At 39.5% G+C, this 19,468-nt stretch overlaps 1 protein-coding gene across 4 annotated transcripts in view; it reads left to right on the forward strand.

Moving 5' to 3' along the window:
* Positions 1–19,468, forward strand: part of grid1b (glutamate receptor, ionotropic, delta 1b) — a 163,343-nt gene that overhangs the window by 96,653 nt on the left and 47,222 nt on the right. For all 4 annotated transcript variants that reach the window (XM_054769135.1, XM_054769136.1, XM_054769138.1 and 1 more), the window contains exons 4-5: positions 8,011–8,216; positions 18,823–18,876. In XM_054769135.1, the coding sequence (XP_054625110.1) occupies positions 8,011–8,216; positions 18,823–18,876 (260 nt within the window). The remainder of the gene's footprint in view (positions 1–8,010; positions 8,217–18,822; positions 18,877–19,468) is intronic.

A 19,468-nucleotide genomic window follows, 5' to 3' on the forward strand; every position in this document is an offset into this window, starting at 1 on the left:
GGTCTGTGACGACAACAAAAGGCAGGGCAGCACCCTCCAGCCAATGGCGCCACTCCTGCAGCGCAAGAACGATGGCAAGAAGTTCCGTATTCCCCACATCGTAGTTCCCCTCAGCTCTGGTGAGGCGACGAGAGAAGAACGCACACGGGTGGAGCTTCTGGTCGACTGGGGATCGCTGGGAGAGGATGGCCCCCACTCCTGTATCCGAGGTATCGACTTCTACAAAAAAATTGAAGTGTGGGGTTAGGATGAACCAGGACTGGAGCGGAAGTAAACAAAGATTTAAGTCTAACAAAAACGGATTCGGCTTCTGGAGACCAAGCGAAAGGAACCTTAATAGATGTAAGCTTCGTCAGAGTTTCCGCCTTAATGCTGTAATCACGAATGAAACACTGATAAAAATTGGCGAAACCTAGGAACCTCTGCAGATGCTTCCTTGATGTGGGAGAAGGCCAGTCGACCATCGCCTGAATCTTAGCGGGATCAGCTTTTAACTGGCCCTTCTCCACGATGTAACCTAACAATGACAGTGGAAACATGGAATTCGCACTTCTCTGCTTTAACAAAGAGGCGATTCTCCAGAAGCCGTTGAAGAACTTGCCGAACAAAGACAAACCACAAGGTGGCGACAGAGCAGCAGCTCAAACTATGACACCATGAGTATTTGTTAGTATTTACAGTACTAAATCATAAATATAATAACTTATTAGTTATTAGTTAATATAACCAATTAATATGATCAAATAATTCAGTCACTATTAGTCACTCTAATAATAAATGAATAGTGACTATTAATATAATAATTAATATAATAATAATGAATAGTTAAGAATAATATAATAATTCATATAATAAATTAATAGCGACTACTAATATAATGAAACAAATTAATGTAATAAATAATACATGAATAGTTAAGAATAATATAATAAATTGTTACTATTAATATCATATGAATATACAATAAATTGTTACCATCAGCAATTATTATAGTAAGTATAATGAATAGATGACCATTATTAATACAATAATGAATATAAAAACATAATAGTTGCTATTAATGTAATGAATAGAATATATTTCTAGTTACTACTCATTTAGTGTCATTGAAATGAGGTATCGTTACCAGCGAGTCGAGCGTTTAAGCAGCGTATGGATTTGGAATAATAATAATAATAATAATAATAACAACACAAGGGATGATATGTACTGTAAAGGACAGCCAAGCCTACTTAGCAGGCAGCCATTCAAAAGCTCATCAAGTCAAAGAAAGGTCTGTGCGTTGAAGATGAAGTCATGTGACCTGCAGCCGCAGCATCATCAACACCGCTTTGGAGCACCGCTGGACAACGAGGGAGCTTTGCTGCGTGTTTGCTTGCCTTTCCAATGGTGTGCAAATGCTGGAACACCTTCTTTGCGTTTTTATGGCCTCCATCACGTCTGCTTGCTATTCAAATGCCTTGGAAAAAGCCAACGCAGCCATCATGTAACAGAGGACGGCGCCAATCAAAAAGTGCGAGAAGCAGAAGGTCCAAAGTGTTTGAGGAGCGTCTGGGGACTTGCTGGTCCAAGTGTTTGCTTTGCACTGAAAGAATGATCAGCTTTCCGCAATGAAGACCTGACCATCACGCTGCAGCATGACTGAAATAACAATGAGGACGTTTCTCCACTTCTTCTCCTGCGTGCTGCGTCCTCACCAAGGAGATGTAGATGGATGGTGTGCCTGGAGGCGATCCATCTTCATGCCACTTCATAAATGCATTCAGCACATATCTGGAGAGCGGATTAGAATGACATAGCGTCACGTTAACACGCGAAGACGTCGCCCGCTGCGGCGCTGCGGCCGTGCACGTTGATCATGATTGCTTTAGATAAATGTCCTGTTGGCGAGCGCGCGTGGACGACCTCGCGTGGCCGGCACTCGCTCTGTGTCTCCGAGAGCACAAGGTGAAGACTGCAGATTAGACAGGGAGCCAATTAGCGGCGTGCTGGCCTTAATTGAAGCCTCGCAGCCAATTAAAGCGTACGTTCACGTTATTCATAGGAGAGATGATTTTGTGTACCTCTTCTCTGGAGACATGGCATCGTAGCGTGATATCATAACATCATATCAAAACGTGAAATCACAGTGTGATATCAAGGTGTGGCATCGTAGCGGATTATTGTAGCGCCACATCATAGCGTGATATTAGGGTGTGAATCGTTGCATGGCGTCATAGTGCACCATCTTAACATGATATCATAGTGTGATGTCGTAGTGCGATATCATAGTATGGCATCATAGTGTAATACTGTAGCGTTACAACATAGTGTGATATCATAGTGTCAATGATAGCGTTGGACATCCTAACATGATGTCATACGATAGTGCGATATCGTAGCGTGATGCTACAGTGTGGCATCATATACACTATGATAGGCTATATTACACATATAGCCTGTGATATTATAAGGCGACATTGCATGATATCATAGGGCAATGTCGTAGTGTGGTATCATAGTGTGACATCTCAGTGTTGCATAGTGTAATACCATGATATGATAGCATGGCATAGTGTGCCATAGCGTGATGTCGTAGTGTAATGAAACGGGTGACATAACAGAGCATGATATCAAGTGATACCATAGCTTGGAATCAGAACATCATAGGGTGATATCATAGTGTAATACCATAGCTTTAAATAGTGTGATATAATGCGACATCATAATGTGATATCATAGTGTGATAACAGTGTGATGTCATAGCATGATATCATAATGTGGCATAGTGTGCTATAGCATGATGTCACAGTGTGAAATCATAGTGTAATATACTGTAATAGTTTGATATCACAATGTGACATCATAGTGATATATAGTGTGATATCATAGCTTGACATCATAATGTGGCATGAAAGTGTGATGTCAGCATGATATCATAGCATGACATCATAGCGTGGCATCTGTGATATCATCGTGTCATACCATAGCATGACAGCGTAGTGTGATATCATAGCATGACACCAAAGTGTGATCGCATAGTGTGATATCAGAGTTTGATTTAACATGATGCCATAAGGTGATGTCATAACATGGCATCATAATCCACAGGCAGGTGTTATCTTTGACATCATTGTGTGATATCACAGGATAATTTCATCAAGTGATATCATAGCGTGACATCAGCGTGACATAGTGTAATACCATAGCGTGAAAGTGTGCTATCATAACTTGATATCATAGCGTGATATCACAGTGTGACATCATAATGTAGCGTCATAGTGTGATAACATATTGCGATCTCATAGAATGATATCATAGTGTGGCATTACAGTGTAATATACTTTAATGTGTGATATAATGTGACATCATTGAGTGATATCATAGTGTGGCATCCGTTTGATATCGTCGCGTCATATCATAGCGTGACATCATGGGGTGCTATCATAGGGTGGCATCATATCATAGTTTGATATCATAGCATACCACCATAACACGACATTATGGCATGGCATCACATTGTGATATCATAGCATAACCTCATAGCGTCTTATCAGCGTGATACCAGAAGGTGATGTCATAATGTGACATCGTACCATGACACACATTAATATACTGTAATAGTGTGACATGATAAAGTGATATCATAGCATGGTGTCAGTATGGCATTATATTAATGTATTGTAATAGTGTGATATCATTATGTGACATCATAAAGTGATATCATAGCATGATGTCAGTGTGGCATTATATTAATATACTGTAATAGTGTGATATCAGTATGACATCTTAATGTGATATCATAGCATGATGTCAGTGTGGCATTATATTAATATACTGTAATAGTGTGATATCAGTGTGACATCATAAAGTGATATCATAGCATGATGTCAGTGTAGCATTATATTAATATACTGTAATAGTGTGATATCATAATGTGACATCATAATGTGATATCATAGCATGGTGTCAGTGTGGCATTATATTAATATACTGTAATAGTGTGACATCATAAAGTGATATCATAGCATGGTGTCATAGTGTGGCATCTGTGTGATATCCATATCATAGCCTGACATCATAGTGTGATGTCAAAGGTTGATATCATAGCATGATGTCTTATGATGGCATCATCGAATAGCATCATAGTGTGATATCATAGTGTGGCATCATGTCATAGTTTGATATCATAGCATGATACCATGACACGACATTATGGCGTTGAATCATAGCGTGATCAGAATGTGATATCACATTGTGACATCATAACGTGGCATCATAGCGTGATAAACAGTATATAATAGCATGATATCATCAGGCATCGTGGCTTCCGTAGTGGTAGCTATGTGAAGGTGAGGATGGTAAATAACGGGGCGGTCGAGATGAACGGTGCAGGTGTTTTTCAGGACACGATGACAAAGTGTCTCCATGTCGGACTTTCCTACGTGGACGTGTGCGGTGAAATGGCGCAGGCATCACATCGGAGGTGACTTATTAAACGCAACCTCTCCATCGCCGCTTTTATGGCCTTGACCTTTAATTGAATGTTTGGCTTGACGAGGCGCCACAAACAAACGTGCCGCTAAAGTTCACGCTGGTAATTCTTTGTTAATTGTGTTTGGATGATGGCAGCTATTGGCAGGGGGGGTGGAAGGGCTCGTGATGATCAACATGGCCGCCTCATTAGAGGACTGTTGACTTGCTCTTTCTTCCTGGAACATTTACCACTCCAAGGTCTTGTTGTTGCCGTGACGACAAGACAGCTTCCGTCTTCAAGGAGCCCCATTCAGCGTCTCCTTCAGTCCCCGTGACGTGTCGGCGTGAAAGAGCATCACGTGGGCGCGTGCGGGCAGCTCGCCCACGCCGTTCTCACGCTCACACTCAGGCCGGAGACACCCGAGCGGAAGTTTCTGTCTGCTTGATTGACAGGTTGACTCGGAGAAGACCGAGAGCAGAGACGACACGCAGCAGGTTAAAAAAAAAAAAACCCACACACACACGTCGTCTGTGTGTGTGTCGCTGCTGTCTAATGAGACCCGAAGCTCCACACTGCCGCTGCGTTCAAGTTTGATTGACACCTGACACCTCATCATCTCAGCCTGTGATCCTTGTAGAGAGTGGGACGTCATTACACATCACAGCTTTTGTAGCTTTGATGCTTCACAGCTCGGGAACATGTGGACAAAAGTATGTGGATGCCTCCCACAGGGAGGATGTTTGCATCCATCTTCGAGTAGTTGGGCCTGGGACGTCCACGCTGAGGTCTTTCCAAGGGGTCCACGTGGTCTCCCGCCTGTCTTCCATCTTGAATGACGGAATAAATGAATAAAGTGCGTCACCAGACTTGAAAAAGCCTCTGAGGACACTCGCTGCTCTTCCTCGCCGACGGTGACACAGCGTGTTCCTTCCACCACGTCGCCCGTGTTCGTGTCTGCGACCGCCGATCGTTCCGCTCCGAAGGGCAGCGCGGCGGCCGACTTTTCTGGGAATAGCAAACACATTCCCGCTTTCATCTCTGGAGGGTCGGCCGGCGGTGGCGTCTGCTCGTTAGAGTCCCTCGTTAGCCAGGAAGATGCTCTCGCAGAGCAAACATGGAAGTCAATTAAGGCCGATCAGAGATGGCGCTTCACACCAGACGGACGAGCGGCGTGTTCTCCTCCGGCGCACGTAGTGTTGAAAGGCGCCACGCCGGCGCCGGTTTGTTTGGCATTGGAGTGTGGAGCCAGGAAGCCTTTTAATGTTAGCTTTCGTGAAGACGCACGCTCCACAAATACATCAAACATAAATGAAGCCACGGCACCACGCTGCCAAAACAGACAGCGCCCCCTAGCAGACAAGACAAGAACTACATTGGGGGATTCCATCCCACCATCCAGTACAACACAGAACACCAGGCTGCTGTTGGTGTGTTTCAATAAAGTTTTACAGGCTTTTACGCTCAATAGAGCAGGGGTGTCCAAAGTGCGGCCTGGGGGCCATTTGCAGCCCACGGCTGTTTTTTAATTGGCACATTCTAAAAATATAATTTAACAAGAAAACGGAAAAAAAACAACAGCAAAAGTGGAGAAATCAGCAGCAAGAAGAATAAAGTCAAAATATTAAGAGAAAAATGTCGTCATTTGACGAGAATAACGTCACAATATGATGAGGAAAAAAATGACATTTTATTAGCATAATTTTGAAATACTAAAGAAAAAATACGTTATTTTTTAAAAAGTTGTAATATTATGAGAAATAAGCAAAACAAAAGTTGGAATATTATGAGAATAAAGGCAGAATTACCAAAACATTTACAAGAAGAAAGTTGAAATTAAACACACAAAAAACCAGCTGTCATTTCCATAAAATAAAATCAAAATATTGAGAAAAAAGTCGTATTTTAACATGAAAAAAATGTTGCAATTTTATGAGAATAAACTCCTGACATATGAGGAAAAAGAATGTCATGTTAGTAGCATAGAGTTGAAATATTAAAGAAAATATGTTATTTTTAAACAATGTAATAATATGAGAAATAAATGAAACCAAAATAAAGTTCCCTGTCTTGAAAAATTAGTTACAAAGTTGAAGTCGCTGGAAAATTAAAAAAAAAAAAACAACAGCAGAAATGGGAAAAAATACAGCTGCAATTTTACAAGAATAGTCAAAATATTAAGAGAAAACGGTTGTATTCTGCAATTTTATGAGAATAAGATGGTTATTTTATGAGGAAAAACGTCATTTGATGAATTAATCAAGAAAAGATATGTAATAAAAAAAACATTATTACGAGAAATAAAGACAAGAATGTTGTCATTTTTGGAAAATTAGGTGGGGGGGAGTCGTAATATTATGGTAATAAATTAGCAATATTATGAAAAGAAAATTGACAAAAAGAAAGTTGAAGTAGGGAAATTAAAAAATAAAAAAAAGAAATGGAAAGCAGCTGTGATAAGTCCAACTATGAAGAGAAAAATGATGTACTTTTGCGAGCATAAACTCACAGGACAGGAAAAATAATGTCATTTTAGTAGCATGGAGCTGAAATATTAAAGAAAAAATTGTAATTTTAAATAAGGTGTGAATATTATGAGAAATAAACAAAACAAAATGAGTTTGGAGAAAAAGTTCCAATATTATGGAAATAGAGTGAAATTATTTTGGGAATAAAGGCGTAATATTACAAGAATAAAAGTTTATTTAGGAAGAAAGTTGAAATATCTGGAAAATAATTTTTAAAAAGGCAAAGCTGAGATGCAGTTTCTTCCTTGAAATATTTAGAACTTCATGTGTTGCTTTACAAAACGTCAAAGTGGCAAAGTTGCATCCTTTCATTTTTCACTATGTGGCCCTCTCGCTGAAAAAGTTTGGACACCCCTGCTGTCGAAGCACGGCAGCGACAAGCACCTTTCCAGGTGTGGTGGAGTACCGCGCCCCCTCAGCGTGGGACATTAAATATACAATATATTCCAGTATATATTGCAGTATATACAGTAAAACATTTTCACGGTGATTCGCGCTCAGCATCGGCTTGTGTATCAAGTCGAGTGGCAGGTACGCGTTCGCGGCACATTTCCTGGCCCCGAGGTCATGTGACCTGACGCTGTCACCCTCCAGCCGGGTTGATTTACGTCCCCCGCCAGCCGCGGGACCGGAGACGCGTGATAAAGCCGCGGATGCGAGGACGTGACACGTCTCAGAGGACCTGCGTGTCCCGACCACACCGCCTGCTTGCTAACCGTCATTTATTAGACGCGCCAAGGTGACGCTCAATGTTACACACACACAGGATGCCAACGTCATGAAGTTATTATTCCAACGTGATTATTATTTATTATGAGGGCTCATCCTGTGTGGATATCGATCCTGTGACCTTCTGGTCGCCAGCCGAGACCTTGATGTTTGATTACGGGCAATAAATCTTTGAGTTGCATAATTAAAAGCTGTGGTCATGAATAAAGTCGTACATGTATCTTTATTACTGTCACGTGTGCGGGTTGTGCATCCATGCGTTCGTCCTTTCACTGACGGTCGTGTTGATTGTCGTCGCAGACATGCGAGGCCTTCAGGCGTTCCTGGACGAGACGTGTCGTCAGGGTCTGGAGGTGTCGGTGCAGAGGGTGGACAGGAACATCAGCAGAGTCTTCACAGAGCTCTTCACCTCCATGAGGACGGAGCAACTCAACCGCTACAGGGACACGCTGAGGAGAGCCATCCTGCTGCTCAGCCCCCACGCCGCCCACGCCTTCATACAGCAGGTAGCGCTACACGTATGCACCTCATACGTCTATAAGCCGGCATGTGCACAGTAATCCCTCCTTTATCACGGTTAACTGGTTTCCATCAAATCGGATTCCTATTTTTGTAAATTTGTACGACTTTCTAAATACGTTTTTAACATTATTAGAGCCCTCTAGCCATGAAATAACATACCTATAGTCATCTTTACACTCCTGTTACCCAATATAGTTGACATAATAAGAGAAAATAAGACATATAAGACACAGAAAACCTGTTTACAGCCATTTAAATATGTTTTTAACATTATTAGAGCCCTCTAGCCATGAAATAACATACCTATAGTCATCTTTACACTCCTGTTACCCAATATAGTTGACATAATAAGAGAAAATAAGACATATAAGACACAGAAAACCTGTTTACAGCCATTTAAATATGTTTTTAACATTATTAGAGCCCTCTAGTCATGAAATAACATACCTATAGTCCCCTTTACACTCCCGTTACCCAATATAGTTGACATAATAAGAGAAAATAAGACATATAAGACACAGAAAACCTGTTTACAACCATTTAAATGTTTTTAACATTATTAGAGCCCTCTAGCCATGAAATAACATACTTATAGTCCCCTTTACACTCCTGTTACCCAATATAGTTGACATAAGAGAAAATAAGACATATAAGACACAGAAAACCTGTTTACAACCATTTAAACATGTTTTTAACATTATTAGAGCCCTCTAGCCATGAAATAACATACCTATAGTCATCTTTACACTCCTGTTACCCAGTATAGTTGACATAATAAGATAAAATAAGACATATAAGACACAGAAAACCTGTTTACAACCATTTAAATATGTTTTTAACCATGCCATGAAATAACATACCTATAGTCATCTTTACACTCCTGTTACCCAGTATAGTTGACATAATAAGATAAAATAAGACATATAAGACACAGAAAACCTGTTTACAACCATTTAAATATGTTTTTAACATTATTAGAGCCCTCTAGCCATGAAATAACATACCTATAGTCCCCTTTACACTCCTGTTACCCAATATAGTTGACATAATAAGAGAAAATAAGACATATAAGACACAGAAAACCTGTTTACAACCATTTAAATATGTTTTTAACATTATTAGAGCCCTCTAGCCATGAAATAACATACCTATAGTCATCTTTACACTCCTGTTACCCAATGTAGTTTACATAATAAGAGAAAATAAGACATATAAGACACAGAAAACCTGTTTACAACCATTTAAATATGTTTTTAACATTATTAGAGCCCTCTAGCCATGAAATAACATACCTATAGTCATCTTTACACTCCTGTTACCCAGTATAGTTGACATAATAAGATAAAATAAGACATATAAGACACAGAAAACCTGTTTACAACCATTTAAATATGTTTTTAACATTATTAGAGCCCTCTAGCCATGAAATAACATACCTATAGTCCCCTTTACACTCCTGTTACCCAATATAGTTGACATAATAAGAGAAAATAAGACATATAAGACACAGAAAACCTGTTTACAACCATTTAAATATGTTTTTAACATTATTAGAGCCCTCTAGCCATGAAATAACATACCTATAGTCATCTTTACACTCCTGTTACCCAATGTAGTTGACATAATAAGATAAAATAAGACATATGAGACACAGAAAACCTGTTTACAACCATTTAAATATGTTTTCTTTAACATTAGAGCCCTCTAGACATGAAATAACCCCCCTATAGTCACATTTACACTCCTATCACCCACTATAGTAGGCATAATAAGAGAAAATAAAAACATAAGACACAGAAAACCTGTTTACAACCATCTAAATATGTTTTTTAACATTAGAGCCCTCTAGACATGAAATAACACCCCTATAGTCACCGTTTCACTCTTTTTATCCAATATAGTAGAATTAATAAGAGAAAATAAGACATAAGTAGGGATATCCAATAATATCAGCCCACTGATAATGTCGGCCTGATATTGCATAAAAATGTGACATCAGTAGACATACAGTAGGTATCGGATTTTTTTCCTGATAATTAAAAAAAAAAATGCTGTATAGATGGACATTTTCATGTTCACATGGCCGGGATGACACCACAGCTTGTTCGCATACAGTGCAAGCCCACCTCCTTTGCCCCTTCCCCAGGCTCTTGTTCCTGGCCGCTCGGACTGTACTGAAGTCGGCTAGCTCCTCACGTAAGCCTCTGGGATGCTAGCTAGTAGCCATTCAGCACAAATTTGAAGGTCTTGACGTTCTTGCCAGCTCGTCGATCTTGCTCGCTAGTTTCCCATATTAATAGAAGGTACCGAAGGCTTGAATCTTCACTTCCTTGCATCTTAGCCCTCGATATCAATCGATATCAATGGGTATACATATAGTGGACATATACTAGAGATAATAAGAGAAAATAAGATGTATAAGACGTTGAAAACCACCTGTGTACGACCTTTTAAGTACATTTTTAACATTATTAGAGCCCTCTAGACATGAAGTAACACCCCTATAGTCACCTTTACACTCTTATTACCCAATATAGTTGACATAATAAGAGAAAATAAGACATATAAGACACAGTCAACCTGTTTACAACCTTTTAAATGTTTTTTAACATGATTAGATGAAATAACACCCCTATAGTCACCTTTACCCTGCTATTACCCAATCTAGTAGATATAATAAGAGAAAATAAGACATAAATAAGACACAATATAGACTCACATATGTTAGCATTGGGAATACTTCCTGCTTTGGCTATTGTCTCATCAGCGAGTGACCACTGTATCACATCACGTCTTTGAATGCATCTTCTGAATGCCTTATATTTGCCTTTTACTTAATTTAGCCATTTTTATGCATGAAAATGTTTAATTTTGGCAGATGAATACGTAAAGTGTGCTGAGTTATGCATATTTTTGGGCTAATACTTGTAATCGGCTGCAGTCAACCATGACACAGCAGGTAGTGGTTGTGTGACTTTACTTGCATGAGGGTGCGCATCACGCCGTGTGTGAGTGTGTGAGTGTGTGTGTGTGCGTGTGTGTGTGCGTGTGTGTGTGCGTGTGTGTGTGCGTGTGTGTGCGTGCGTGCGTGCGTGCGTGCGTGCGTGCGTGCGTGTGTGCGTGTGTGTGTGTGTGTGTGTGTGTGTGTGTGTGCGCGTGCGTGTGTGTGTTTGCGTGCATCGCTTTGAAAACATCTGCTTTTTAATCTGCAACAACAACAAGAGCAACACACACGTTGATGAGACACATGGACGCTTCGTTTGGTGGGCACGCTCATGTCACCTCTGGCTGATAGCATCCTGCTAGTCTGCGTGCGTGCGTGCGTGCGTGCGTGTGTGTGTGTGAGACCTTGTGACCTCCATAAATGGCGGCGCTGCAAACCGTGTCCAGCGTCTCAAGAGCCCAATCAGGCGTGGAAGCGCTGCTCATTAGCTTCCTGTTGGCTGTGGCCGCGTGTTGGCGGCCCAAGTCCCTTCATAGCGCACACTTTTATTGGAATAAATGTTTTCACCAAACACCTTCTCCACACAACACATGCTAACTGCATCTTCTGGCTGTGTGCACGCACACACACACACACACACACACACACACACACACACACACACACACACATCAGTGAGGGGGTTCTGCCGGGGTGTGGGTCAGAACCAGCCACTGTGATGACTGTGATGAGCATGGATATTTAAATGTGAAGTGACTTTTTTGGGCCTGTCAGTCATTGTGTGTGAAGTGAAGCTAGCAGCAGCGGAACGTGAGCAAGAAGCAGTGATTTATTTACGAGATGCGTTCAGGGTACAAATCACACATCTATCTTTCATGGCCTCTCAAAGTGGCCTCATCCGCTACTCCATCAAGTTCTTAAAACGCTCATCACGCATGAGCATGATGCTAATTTGACTGCCTTCATTAATTGCGTATCTATTTATTACATTATGTTATTTTACATTTTACATTTTTGCATTCATTTTAATAACATTTATTTAATTGCCCCCTGGGGAGATTGTTTTGTTTTGTATCATGTACATATTATCTGATACCGTTGCCAAATCAGTACTTGACGACAGTACTTATAGTAGACTCAGACCGAGTATTAGCGCCACATTAGCATAAAATCATAAAGTCGTACATTCACAAGAATAAAGTTGTGAATTTATGAGGAAAAAGTCATAAATTCATGACAATCAAGTCGTAAACGCACGAGAAACAAAAGTTGTAAATGTACAAAAATAAAGTTGTGAGTTCATGAGGGAAAAAAGTCATCAATTTACAACATTTTACAAGAAAAAAAGTTGTACATTTCAGAGAAAAAATGTCATAAATTTGCGAGAAGAAAGTCGTACATTGACAAGAAAAAAGTCCTACATTTACGAGAATAAAGTAGCAAATTCATGCGAAAAAAAATGTAAATTTACGACTTAACGGAAAAAAAGTGTTACATTTAGGAGAAAAACTCTCACACATTCACAAGAATAAAGTAGCAAATTTACGAGAAAAAATGTACACTTATAAAGTCGTAAACTTACAAGAAAAAAGTCCTACATTTACGATAATAAAGTTGTAAATTTACGGGAAAAAAAGTTGTAAATGTGCAAAAATAAAGTTGTGAGTTTATGAGAAAAAAAGTCATAAATTTACAAGAATAAAATGTTAAATGTACGAGGAAAAAAGTCGTAAATTTACAACATTTTACACAAAAAAGTCATAAATTTCAGAGAAAAAAAAAATTCATAAATTTATGAGAATAAATTGGTAAATTTACTCGAAAAAATGTACATTTCTAAAGTCTAAATTTCTAAAGTCTAAAGTTGTAAATTTACGAGAAAAAAAAGTTGTAAATGTGCGAAAATAAAGTCGTGATTTTCTGAGAAAATAATTCGCAGAAAATAATTAGCATGGCTAGCTAGCCCTTCTCACTTCCGCCTTCCTTACCCCACATGTCACATGCCTCCAAAACTCTCTTTTTAAATAATATTCATACTTATTCTTTTCATAATATTATGATTTTATTCCCAGGATATTTTGGCTTTATTTGCCTAATATAATAAAACTTCCCCACACAACCTAACATTCCAAAAATGTCAACTTTATTTTTTATTTGTGCTTCTCATAATATGACAACTTGGAAAAAAAGAACATTTTTTTTCTGTAATATTTCAAGTCTATGCTACTAAAATGGCATTTTTCTTCATATTATGAGTTTATTCTTGTAAAATGACCACTTTTTTTCTCGTAATGTTTTTTCCATTTCTGCTGTTGTTTTTTTCAACTTTCTTCTTGTAAATTTTCTTCTCATAATTCTAACTTTATTCCCATAATATTTTGACTTTATTCCTGAAATATTAGAACTTTTTCCGCAACCTAATTTTCTAAAAATGACAATCTAAGGAGAAAAAGTCGTAATTTTGTGAGAATAAGATAATATTATGAGGAAAGATAGCATATTTTTTCTTTAATATTTCAACTTAATGCGACTAAAATTACTTTACTTTTTCCTCATAACATTACAACCTTATTCTTGTAAAATCGGTAGATAACAACTTTTTTTTCTTGCAAAATGACTGCTGATTTTCCCATTTTTGCTGTTTTTGTTTTCTTGTAAAAGTATATTTTAGAGTAATTCTCCAGTAATATCAATAAAATGAAAACTAAATCAAAAAATGTCCAATATCCATAACAAATATTGTTCAAAATGTGTAAAAAAAAATGGCAAAAGTGATGAAATTGTAATAATTAATTCATTTAATTTCATGTAATTAATTTAATTTGCTTTGTTGGCAATTTCATTGAATAAATTTAATTAATTAATAATAATATAACATAATAAAAAATTGTATTAAATTAATTGCACACATCCCTAGTCCTAGCACAAGCTAGCGTTAGCAGGCTAGCTGATGCTGTTTAGTGTCGTGTCAATAAAGTTGAATTGATCAGCATGCCGCAAGGTGTGTGTGTGTGTGTGTGTGTGTGTGTGTGTGTGTGTGTGTGTGTGTGTGTGTGTGTGTGTCCTGCAGCACAGTGTGACCCTGTCGTCTTTGACTTTGTGTTTGCTCCTAAAAAGTCTCCTCGTAGTCATGTGATTAGCATTAGCTATCAACAAATAATGCTTCTTAAAGTGACAGCGTCTCTCAGACACACACACACACACACACACACCCCCACACACACAGTCGAGGTGATTAGAGCCTAATTGTAATTGCCGCTGATCTCAGACCTGCCACTCATTGCTCTCCGGCTTTGCCGGGCACGGCACCAGTTAGCATGCTTGCTACTAAGAGCCGTAAAGGTCAAACGTGTAAATATTCGTCATATGGAAATAAGAATTGTTCACCCCGTAATCACATTTACGACTTCTTCACCTCAGAAAGACCCCGAGATCTCGTGTTGTGCGTTTGCCCACACCCGCAACAGGAAGTTAGCTTTAGCACGCCATCGTGCACGTTCATGTTTAAGCAGGAGGATCAGCCCGTTTTTAAACACACACACACACACACACACACACACACACACACACGTGCACACACACCATGACAAATAGGTAATTGTGTCATTTTTCAGCGTCATGTTGGCGTTAGCGGCGGTCATTCATCTCGCTAATGGAGATGCAAGTGCTCCTCCATACGTCCCTCTGTTGTTGACAATCGGTGCCAAAATAAAACACCTGCTTTTTCAGCTTTTGAGTCATTCGGGAGCTTGAAAACCCCTCAAACGCATCAACGGCATCTTAAGTCGGCTTTTTTTTTTTTTTTTTGGCTCACAAGCACCAACGTAGTGTTAGCGCCACCCTCCTCCCCCATCCTTTCAATGCGTATCAGCAAAGTTAATGAGGGTGCTAGTGGATTCACACACACACGCGCACGCACACACACACACACACACACACACACACACACACACACGCAGATGGTGTCAAGTTGTACCACAGAGGCCATTTTGGCCGTGTGGGGCTATTGACTTCTCCTGTGGCCATATTGTTTGGGAGAGTCATTCAGCCACTCAGGCACCATCATGGCTGTCACACACACACACACACATGCACACACACACACACATGCACACACACACACACATGCACACACACACACACACACACACACACACGCACAGAGCGTTAGGAGAGGAGAAGATGCCTCAGGATGTAGTAGAGACACACAAACATGGCGTTGCATACTAAAATACAGGAAGCTGCATCACTCAGCGGCATTACTAGCAACACGTGCACTTCATGAACAGGAGCGTGCATGTGTGTGTGCGTGTGTGTGTGCGTGTGTGTGTGTGTTACGGACATTTGTAACAAATAACCCTTCAGTGTAAAAGCTTTCATGTACAGTCAGACCTTTTGTTATTGATTTGTTCCAAAATGTCCGCCAAAAACGGAAACGTATGAAAACCGAAGCACTTTTTCCCCACAGGAAGTACAGCGTTCCCCCGTTTATTGCGGGACGCAAAAATAGCTCGCAATGAGTGGAATCCACAAGCAGCCAACTACAACAATTGTGAGTGTTGTGTTGTGTTGTTGCTGCTTTAAGGCTGTGGACCCTCACCGTCCACTTTTTATCAACACTTGATCACATTTCTCCCTCGTTTGAACACTCTCAAGGTTCACATTTCGTTTGAATTTTAATGATCAACGTACGAGATTGGACACAAGAAAATGAAGTGACTCCGGCATATTTCGCTACGACGGTCGTGGCGCCGTTGGGCTGTGGCGTTTGTGTACCCTTGTTAAAACGTATTCCCCCTCATCGTCCTCACGAACACGAGATTCACTGACTTTACTGCAGGCGCCCGCAGCCGCGTAGCTTCTGCCCTCGTTCGGCATGCATGACCGCCGGCAGCTGGCGGTCATGCAACAGGAAACGGGCAGCCCTGCACGAAGGGGGTTGATTGATTGAGAATGATCCACAGCCAATCAGAACGCAGAAGACCGTGGGCGGGTTCTTTGCCACTTGTGGATACATTCAGTCGGAAGGTGACAAGGCTCGTAACAGCAATGACAGGAAGTCCCACACGGCAGACATGCTTGTTGTGGCTTTGTGAAGCGGAAGTGGGCACGAGACGGTTGGTATAGGCGAAGGGGATCGGCGTTTATAAGCAAGTATCGGGATATGTCGATACCGTGCTTTTTCACGGAAATCGGACGATACTGAACGGTGGCCGATCGATCGGAGCACCCCTACTTTAGAAACATCAACTGCTTGTACTGTTTCTTAAAATCGCTCATTTTACTGCTTGTTTGAGTTTCTTAATAGACATAATAAGAGAAAATAAGACATAAGACACAGAAACCCAGTTTACGAGGTTCTAAATATGTTTTTTTACATTATTAGAGCTTTGTTTGAGTTTCTTAATAGACATAATAAGAGAAAATAAGACATATAAGACACAGAAACCCAGTTTACGAGGTTCTAAATATGTTTTTTTACATTATTAGAGCTTTGTTTGAGTTTCTTAATAGACATAATAAGAGAAAATAAGACAAATAAGACACAGAAACCCAGTTTACGAGGTTCTAAATATGTTTTTTTACATTATTAGAGCTTTGTTTGAGTTTCTTAATAGACATAATAAGAGAAAATAAGACATATAAGACACAGAAACCTAGTTTACGAGGTTGTAAATATGTTTTTTTACATTATTAGAGCTTTGTTTGAGTTTCTTAATAGACATAATAAGAGAAAATAAGACAAATAAGACACAGAAACCCAGTTTACGAGGTTCTAAATGTTTTTTTTTTACATTATTAGAGCTTTGTTTGAGTTTCTTAATAGACATAATAAGAGAAAATAAGACATAAGACACAGAAACCCAGTTTACGAGGTTCTAAATATGTTTTTTTTACATTATTAGAGCTTTGTTTGAGTTTCTTAATAGACATAATAAGAGAAAATAAGACATATAAGACACAGAAACCCAGTTTACGAGGTTCTAAATATGTTTTTTTTACATTATTAGAGCTTTGTTTGAGTTTCTTAATAGACATAATAAGAGAAAATAAGACAAATAAGACACAGAAACCCAGTTTACGAGGTTCTAAATATGTTTTTTTACATTATTAGAGCTTTGTTTGAGTTTCTTAATAGACATAATAAGAGAAAATAAGACATATAAGACACAGAAACCCAGTTTACGAGGTTCTAAATATGTTTTTTTACATTATTAGAGCTTTGTTTGAGTTTCTTAATAGACATAATAAGAGAAAATAAGACATAAGACACAGAAACCCAGTTTACGAGGTTCTAAATATGTTTTTTTTTACATTATTAGAGCTTTGTTTGAGTTTCTTAATAGACATAATAAGAGAAAATAAGACATAAGACACAGAAACCCAGTTTACGAGGTTCTAAATATGTTTTTTTTACATTATTAGAGCTTTGTTTGAGTTTCTTAATAGACATAATAAGAGAAAATAAGACATAAGACACAGAAACCCAGTTTACGAGGTTCTAAATATGTTTTTTTTACATTATTAGAGCCCTGTAGACATGAAATAACACCCCTATAGGCACCTTACCCTCTTATGACCCAAAATAGAAGACATAAGAATAGAAAATTAGACATAACAGAGAAATCAGAAAGCTGAAGCAAGTCATTAGTGGTTTGGTGGTAATGATATCACAACCGCAGCAAACAAGCGTTTTCTGTTTTGGAAACTTTTCATGACAGGGATGGATGGAAATAATGCCTTTCCACAGGAGTGTGTGTGTGTGCGTGTGTGTGTGTGTGTGTGTGTGTGTGTGTGGCTGACAAAAAAGGCAGTGTGCTGAATGCGTAATATGACCACCCCCCCACCCCCACGGGGCCACATCACGTCCTCCTCTCTGAAAGCAGAAATAGAAAAAATAAAAAAGCACCTTTATAAAGCAAACACATAAAAAGACTTCCTTTTTTTATGTCCCAACGCTTTCTACCTCGATTCCGATGCCAAACGACCTGCAGTGAAGACACGCGAGACACGAGTTCCATTCCTACGACGTGGAGTTTGAAATGATAGCTGAATGACGTCCTCAGTCACTCGCACAGAACACGGAACACAGAACACATGAAGTACTTCTAGAACACCTTCATAAAAAGATGAACGTCCTTGCTTTCAGCCCTGTGGTTGCCAGCCTTTCCACCTTCTGAAAATGACTTCTAGTCTGGAAGGATAACCTCCTCTTCTCCGCCATGTCTCCTTGTAACAGCGCACCGAATCCATGACCCCTGGAGCATTTAATCATCATCTCCTTCATGACAGAAAGAGCAGAGCGTATCGGTGGGCGTGTTTCCAACGATGCTCATAGTCGTAGCCGTCCTTTGCTTTGGCGCGCTGCCGCAAAGCCACGCAACGCCCTAACACAAAATGTAACACAACACGTGACTGTATGCACACTGTACATTGCTGTACATGTACTCTACATAAATGTATACACACATACTGTACGCATACTGTACGCATACTGTACGCATACTGTACGCATACTGTACGCATACTGCACATGCGAGCGTCTTTGAGTGTGTGCAGGATCAAGTGTTCTTGCGTGTGCATGTGTGCAATGTTTCAGGGTGTGTATGAAACATAATAAAGTGCTTTTGTGTGTGTGTGTGCAGGCGGTGGAAACCAACCTGGCGTCCAAGGACAGTCACTGGGTGTTTGTTAACGAGGTACGTGGAATACTTTGTGTAATACTTTCCCAAAGAAACACCACTCAGCGATTGTGACCATGAAGACGCTCCACTCTGTTTTTGAAGGAAAAGTGCACCTTTTTTGGGGGGGAATTCCACATCCACAATCCTTATGTGAGACATGGACACACTTGTCATTCTCTTTTTTTTGTGCGTTCCACAGATATAAAAACAGATGAAAAGAATGCTAAAATGACCAAAATGCGGCAAAGTACTGTAGGTATTACATGTTATGATGAATGTAGCTGTTACTACATGGTCACTGCAAGGATATAAAACCATAAAACATTGTTGGAAGTTTTTGTTTGAACTCATTCAATCCCATTTTTCAAAATTCAACCCCTTCAGTAGCGGCCATTTTGGACGATTTTGACAGATTTTTCAAGGCACACAGAATGTTGTGTTCTATGGTGTATAAACATGGAAGCTAGCAAAAGAAACATTAGACTCCCGTTTTTCATCACAAAAAAAAAGTTTGTTTCTACCTTTTTCCCTTCTTTAGTAATCAGCAGTACAACACAGATAAGTTTCAGGAAAATATCAGTTCCCGACTAAAAAAGGGAGAAAACCA

Source organism: Dunckerocampus dactyliophorus, chromosome 2 (genome assembly GCF_027744805.1).
Source record: "Dunckerocampus dactyliophorus isolate RoL2022-P2 chromosome 2, RoL_Ddac_1.1, whole genome shotgun sequence".
Classification (NCBI taxonomy): domain Eukaryota; kingdom Metazoa; phylum Chordata; class Actinopteri; order Syngnathiformes; family Syngnathidae; genus Dunckerocampus; species Dunckerocampus dactyliophorus.